Below are 7348 nucleotides of genomic sequence, written 5' to 3'. Positions count from 1 at the left end.
CGCTAACATGCAGAATTATAACCTTGGGGGGCTTGAGACTGTTTACTTAGCTCGATAAATATTACAGACCGCTTACGTTACCATGTTGCCATTTTTTAACTATCAGGTTTCTTATATTTTCTACCTTATAACAAAAAGATTTATACCAAGAGGCCGTCGCCGTTGCCGCCGCCGCCCCCCGCAGCCCGCTGCCGGCTTCCAGCATCGTAGGCCGTATACGGCCGCCTGCTGCCCCCTATGACGCCGGCACCCCGCTGCCGGAAGCCGGCACCCCGCTGCCGCCGCCGCCCCCCACAGCCCGCTGCCCCCACGCCGCTGCTCATGCACGCACCTGGTGCCGCCTCTGACGTCACGCTCCTCGATGCCGGCCTCCTGGTGGTCATTGCCGATGGCGGACTCCGGCTTCTTCTTCTGCATTCCAGATCCCCCACCCCCGCACCCCACTGACACTTCTTCAGCGTGACCATGGAGCTGCTGCTGGAGACCTGGTGCTAGCTTCGAATGGCGGCAGCCCGGTGGCGACCTTGAAGTGGTCCAAAGTGCCCACTGTTTAACTACTTATGTTCTTATTCGATTTTCATTTATTTTCAGATTATAGCGTAATTAAAAATAAACAAAAAACAAAATTTCATACATTAACATTTTGGAGATCTTGGAGGCCAAGTAATAGGTCCATCCGAAATGTGCAGGAGCTCCATCGTACTGGTAGTACATTTGCATTCTGTTACACATTATCGGAACAACAAAGTTATCAAATATTTTTGAGCCTCGAACATAGCAAGTAGAGTACTTGATAAAAAAATCGAGTTTTTTCACATTATTTTCTTGTGTACAATACACTCCTGGAGTTTCGTCTGTTCTTTCCGACTCACCCTGTATATTTAAAAAAAATTAAAAACTTCCAAAATGCATATGCCTTTCGTAACAGTAACAAATAAATATAACTTGTTTTTAGTAAAACAAAACCAATATTTCAAGTGCAAAGAAAATTACAGCGCATAAAACATTACTTGCAGCACACTCTTTACATTAATGCTATTATAATATTAATCTACCTCTTCCACTTTTAGGAAGGTATTAGCATAGTCATGAGATAATATCTATGGTACTAGAGTACGTGCGATCGTTGATCTACTGGTTTAAAACTTACATAAAAAAAATTTTAAAGGAATTTCTCAGACTCCACATCACCGATTAAAGGTTAATCTACATCAGGGATTCCCAAAGTGGTCGATATCGACCCCTTGGGATCGATATCGGTTTCCTAGGGGTCGACATAAACGAAAACTGATTTTGGGGGTCGACGCGGTCTAAAAATCGACCTCTATTAAATTAACACAAGTTCTTATTTAAAACTTTCAAGATAGGTAGGTACTGTATTGTTTATGTTGTGTTACGTGTACTAAGAATAATTAATATTTTTGTAGGAAATAGCATTGTTGTAGTAATGTAAAGTCTCAAGTTCGTACAAGATGAAAAACTCGGCAAGTCTGTGTGGACAAGTTTGTGCAAGATAATGAGTTCGAGCGTACGTCTTTCACGTTTTGACTTGCTCTCTATTTGACGCTTACGCGATTTAACACGAACGAATTCATGATCAAGTCCAAACATGTTCCTGATATTTTACTATTTAACGAGCTTGCACTTAGGTTGAAAGTTCATTTGCGTTTTGAAATTGGTTGGAGTTTGAACGATAATAACTCATATAAGTACTCATTTATTTCAAGAGATTACAAAGTTATTACATAGCTAAATTAAGTGAAGTAAAGTGACTGAAAAAGTGGTAAACACAACATACAACATATTTTAAATAAGTAGGTATAAAAGTATTTGTAAAAATTACTTACACTTAAGTTGTTAAGTAGGTAAGTACCTAAACTTTGAAGTGTTCATTTTGCTTTGGTTTTCGTTCTTATGCTGATAGGTACCTACTTACCTAATACGAATTTTTTATACCTAATTACCCGCTATAGTTACTTACCTAATATAGGTATCCAAGTTTATCAATGAGTAAGTCAGTAATACCTAACAAGAATCCATTACCTGGGTGTGATAAAAATAAGATAGTGTGCAAATTTAACAGTTTATTATTGTTTTTTATTTAGGTAGTTTTTTATTTGCAGGATTACTGAGAGTTTTATGATGGCGGACACAAAAAAAAATGCAGACAATACAGTTTGGACTACTTGAAGTTCGGATTTATTGCATCTCCATCAAATCAACACTTGCCGATGTGTCTCATATGTGAAAAAGTATTCAGTAACGATGCCATGAAGCCTTCAAAAATGGATGACCACTTATCAAGAGTACATGCTGACAAAAAAAGTAAGTCCTTGTCATTTTTTCAAGCACTTAAAGAAAAACTAGACAAAAGGCCATCCATAAGATCGATGTTTGCGTCATCATCTATTAAAGACGATGATGGTTTACGAGCGTCCTATAATATAACTTTACTAATAGCGAAGTCGGGGAAACCCCACACAATTGGAGAGCAGCTTATCTTACCAGCCATTTCGGAGGTCCTTAACAATATATTGCACAAACCCGCACATGATATTTTAAAGAGAATACCTTTGAGCAAAAACACCGTTCAGAGACGCATAGACGAGATGGGACGCGATGTGGAAAACATTTTATGCAAGTTCTTACAGACCAACAGATTCTCTCTCCAGTTGGACGAGTCTACATTACCCGGCAATGAAGCTCTGTTGTTAGGATATGTTCGATTTATCAAAGATGAAAATATGTGCCAAGAACTGCTTTTTGCTACATATTTAGAGACTGATACCAGAGGAGAATCGATTTTTCAGGCTATGGAACATTTTTTTACTGACAAAGCTATTCCATGGAAGAACATTGTTTCTGTTGCGACTGATGGTGCACCGTCTATGGTTGGTCGTCATCGTGGTTTTATAGCTCACTTAAAGCGACAACTGCCTGAAGTACTGGTCATTCGCTGCGTGATTCACAGGCAGCATTTAGTAGCAAAAAGCTGAGTCCTAGATTGCATAAATCTTTACAATATGTAATAAATGCTATCAACAAGATTCGAAGCAATTCTTTGAACTCTCGGTTATTTGCTCAGCTATGTGAAGAAAACGACGACGTCTTTACTTGATTACTTCTGCACACTGAAGTTCGCTGGCTATCAAGAGGCTCTTGCTTAGAAAAATTTTCAGCCATTTTTGAGTCTGTGTTAGAGTTTTTACAAGAAAAAGATCCGAATTTGAAAGAAAATCTGAACAAGTGTAAAACAATTATTTATTACTTGACTGATATCTTTGGAATGTTCAACAAAGTTAATTTGCAACTGCAGGGTGACGATCTTAACTAGATTAAAACAAAATCAATAATATCGGCCTTCGTGGGTAAACTAATCCTTTATAAACAAAATTTAGGCAGAAAAGAATATTCGCAGTTTCCGCATTTGTCAAAATTACCAGAAATGCTTCAAGATGATGACATTTTATTATATGTCACCCACTTGGACGCATTACACAAGGATTTTACGGAGAGGTTTGAGGATCTTTTAAATTTACAAATTCCTCAATGGATAATAAATCCGTACAATACCACAGCCATAGAAGAAGCCAATGTGATAATGCAAGAAGAGTTGATTACCATCAGCACAGACGAAGAGCTTAAGCAGAAGTTCAACCAAGGCTATCAGAAGTTCTGGTTGCAACGCAACATTGAAACACAGTATCTTACATTGTGGAACATTGCTGAAAAATACCTTATCGCTTTTCCATCATCATACCTAGTTGAAAAAAGCTTCAGTGTGGTAACAAACATTTTGACGAAACAAAGAAACCGTTTGAAAATCAATGAATGTGGAGATTTAAGGCTGCAACTCACCAATATTGAACCGGATGTAGCTAGATTGGTAGATAGTCACCAGGTTCATCCATCACACTGAATGTTTTATTTTCTCTTTGCGAATTAATACTTTTTTAAATATAATTTCCTATCTACTTAAGATTCTTTAAGTACTTAATTTGTAATAATCAATATAAATTAAACTTGATATTTACTGAATTGTATGTCTTTTTATTTTGTTAAATTTTGATGAGAAAATGAAGTCAACTTTACTCACTTAACCAAGTGCAAAGTTTTCCAGTTGGTACCTTAGTACCTAAGTATTTTGTATCAATAGGAAAAAACTAAAGATAGGCCCCCTTATTCATAATAGTCTGCTAACTTAAAGCTTTGCTAATTCTCACTCTGTCTTCTATTGACCTAAGTCAGAATGAAAAATAACGCTCTGTAGCAGCTGTTTTAAGTTAGCGGACCATTATGAATAAGGGGGTTGATCTTAAAAGTAGGTAATTTGGCCATGGGGGTCTGAGGTAACAGTTCATTTTGGAAAAGGGGTCACTTGTCCAAAATAGTTTGGGGATCCCTGATCTACATAGTTAATAATTTTCTTTAGCACGTCCCATTTACGTTTTTTTTTCAATCATTTGAAATTAAGCGTTCAATTTTCATACAAAACATTGTATTTATATCAAAAATATAATAAAATTTATACATTCTGTTGTACTTGGTACTTTTGAGATAAGAAAAAAAATGATCTTTAATGTCTGAATAAATAAATTAAAGTGTTCGACCAAAAATAACCATTTCCCCTAACTAGACTCACTTATCTCTGCATAAATAGATTTTCATATGCAAATATTTGTTATATAGATGTATAGCATCTTAATACCTTTTTACATTATTAGATATTGTAATGCTTTAACGATAAAAGCACTCTAATGGATATTTTGCCATTGCTTCGGAAATAACAAAGTAAGTAAGTAAGAATAACTTCAACCAATGTGTTACCATGATTTTCTTTTTAAAATTATATCAATAATTTAATAGGCCTTTTCTTGTTGCTTGTTATTGTGTATACTGCTGTATCTAATCCTTTATCTAATTTCCTTCACAAAATGCAGCACTAGCAGAAGAACATGGAACATCAGTCACAGTATGCAGTAGTAGAATTTCAAAAAAAAAAGAATGTGCCGTAGTTCCATTAATTTGGATAACCGAGGAAAATCAGCGTTGTTATTGGCCAAATACCAAAAGGGCCAAAGTTTTAAAACGTATGGTTGAAGATGCTACTCCACCTCAGTCGTCGTGGCCACTATTCAATATTGTAAAAATTCATTCTGTGTCTGGTTAGTCCTTAACCCTAAGTCCTCATTTTGTAAGATCTGTCATGTTTTTATATTTTTTAGATACTGTTAAATCTTGTGAAGAAAAATTAAATGAAATTGTCGCACAATCTAGTTCGGAGAGTTGTCAAAACGATGAATATCTACACTTAATTAATTACGAAGAAATAAGTGAGAGCGATGAAAATGAAAAAAAAAAAAGTATAAATATATATAATGTCTTGATCTATTTTCTTTTTTACTTGACATATTTCTTTTAGTCGCAAAGAAACAGAGCTGCCCAGAAGTGATTCTGAATTTACAAGTTCCGACCTTGTTGACCAATGTGATTATGGTAAAAAAAATGTCGAGAAAAATGTAAAACGGAATTTAAAACATGTTCCCCAACCTAAACCAAAAAGACAAAAATGGTAAATACGAACTCCAATAAATTAAGTTGCTATTTTTTTATTTTTTATTTATTTTAGTGACAAATACAAGAAAGGTGAAATGTCCACTTCAAAAAACTCCACTAAACACTGTGAAGATTCGGGTAGTGGATGGTCCGATTCGTCTGATTCTGAAGACGGCATAGCGAATAGTCCAAAAGGCACTCAGCAATCGTCTTTTCAGGAGTAAGCACCTACTTATTTTCTGCACTGTTTATTTGAAAATTCCCCACTGTCACTGCGAAAAATTTCAAATATCGCCGTGACTCGTCGATTTTTGGAACTTTTTTTGACCTAAACAGATTTATGATAGATTCACCCCCTAACCTACAGCAACCCCAACTCTAAAATCTTAAATACAACCACCCCCCTTGATGAACTGATTTTAAAAATAAAAGTACTACTGTATTTCAAATTAAATGCTTTTTAAAATGATGTATTACAAGGGGGTGGTCGTATTTAAGATTTTAAAGTTGGAGTTGCTGGGGTTTAGGGGGTGAATGTATCATAAAGTTTGTGTCAAAAAAGCCCCCTTTAGAACAAAAATAGACGGGTTGCGGCGATTTTTCAAATTTTTTGCAGTGTGACACACTGTGGTATATGCATATCGTTTCCAATTACTTTATGGAAATTTTGACTGATATGGGAAATGTATATTATCATGTCATTAATATGTTGCATTTCAATTATAATATTTTTCAGCAAAAGAAATGATTATAATATTAGTTCTCCAGGATATACTTCAAAAGAAACATCGAAAAATATCGTTAACAATAGTTCGGATAGGATACGAGGAAGTACTCCTTTGACAACATTTATAAGTAGTCAAGGTGAAATCGTTTTACGAAATGTTTCTCCAATAGTTATTTCTCAAGATTGCACATTTATGCACAAGACCAACAGGGAAAGTCCATTATATCAAAGTCAACTTTCTCACGGTTTGCTACATACACCACCACCACCACCACCACCACCACCAAGATCTACGGATGAGAGTGAAGGTTACGTCAAAGTAAATACATCAAGACTGTCATTTGAAGAAACAGTTATAAAAAAATTAGAAACGATTATAACTGTACAAGACCAGAACGTAATCAAAATCAATGAGATTTATCGAATTTTGGGTGACAACAAAATTAAGAATTATTTAACTAGGCCCAATGATTTTCCTGTGCTACCGATAGATTGTAAAGAAAAATTTAAAGATGTTGAGAGGCAACTTATGGAAGAAGCAAAATATGATTATTTGGTGAGTATGGATTGTTCTAGAAATGCACGCATATATTATAAAATAATTAATTTCAGAAAAATAGGTTAGCTGCTATTGGAGGCTCGTCAATGCGGTTGGCGACAAATAATATGTTGAAATATTTGCTAACAAATAATTTTGCAAAAAAGTTTAATTGGGCCGGCCATAATGATAAGAAATCTTTTAAGAAAACTAAAATTTGGGAAGTAGTAAGAGGTACTTATACAGGGTGACCCACTTTTTTGTAGTAGTACTTTAACAGGCGATAGAGAATCGTATTTTAAGGGCGTACAAAGGTGAAGAATTTTTTAATTTTTTCTTTCTAGCGCCTACAGTTTTTGATATTTTGTTCAAATTTTAGGGTTTAGTTATTTATTGGGGTTTACTTGGATAGATATGCCAAATCATTGTGAAAGTCTACCGCGTGATCATTTTTTCAAGGTCGCGGCCCCTTTTCCACCCCCAAATTTTTTTGTGGTGCGACACTGACCCGTGTCCGTTAAAGGAAA

At 35.5% G+C, this 7348-nt stretch overlaps 1 protein-coding gene across 1 annotated transcript; it reads left to right on the top strand.

Annotated features, from left to right (window-relative positions):
* Nucleotides 1–2006: 2006 nt before the first annotated feature.
* LOC111691964 (SCAN domain-containing protein 3-like) lies at nt 2007–2996 on the top strand. The gene is made up of 2 exons (XM_023455535.1): nt 2007–2010; nt 2134–2996. The coding sequence occupies exons 1-2, from the start codon at nt 2007–2009 to the stop codon at nt 2994–2996; spliced, it is 867 nt and encodes a 288-aa protein (XP_023311303.1).
* The last annotated feature ends 4352 nt before the right edge of the window (nt 2997–7348 follow it).

Source organism: Anoplophora glabripennis, unplaced genomic scaffold (genome assembly GCF_000390285.2).
Source record: "Anoplophora glabripennis isolate ALB-LARVAE unplaced genomic scaffold, Agla_2.0 scaffold755, whole genome shotgun sequence".
Taxonomy (NCBI): Eukaryota; Metazoa; Arthropoda; class Insecta; order Coleoptera; family Cerambycidae; genus Anoplophora; species Anoplophora glabripennis.
This window is presented reverse-complemented; position numbering and strand designations above follow the sequence as displayed.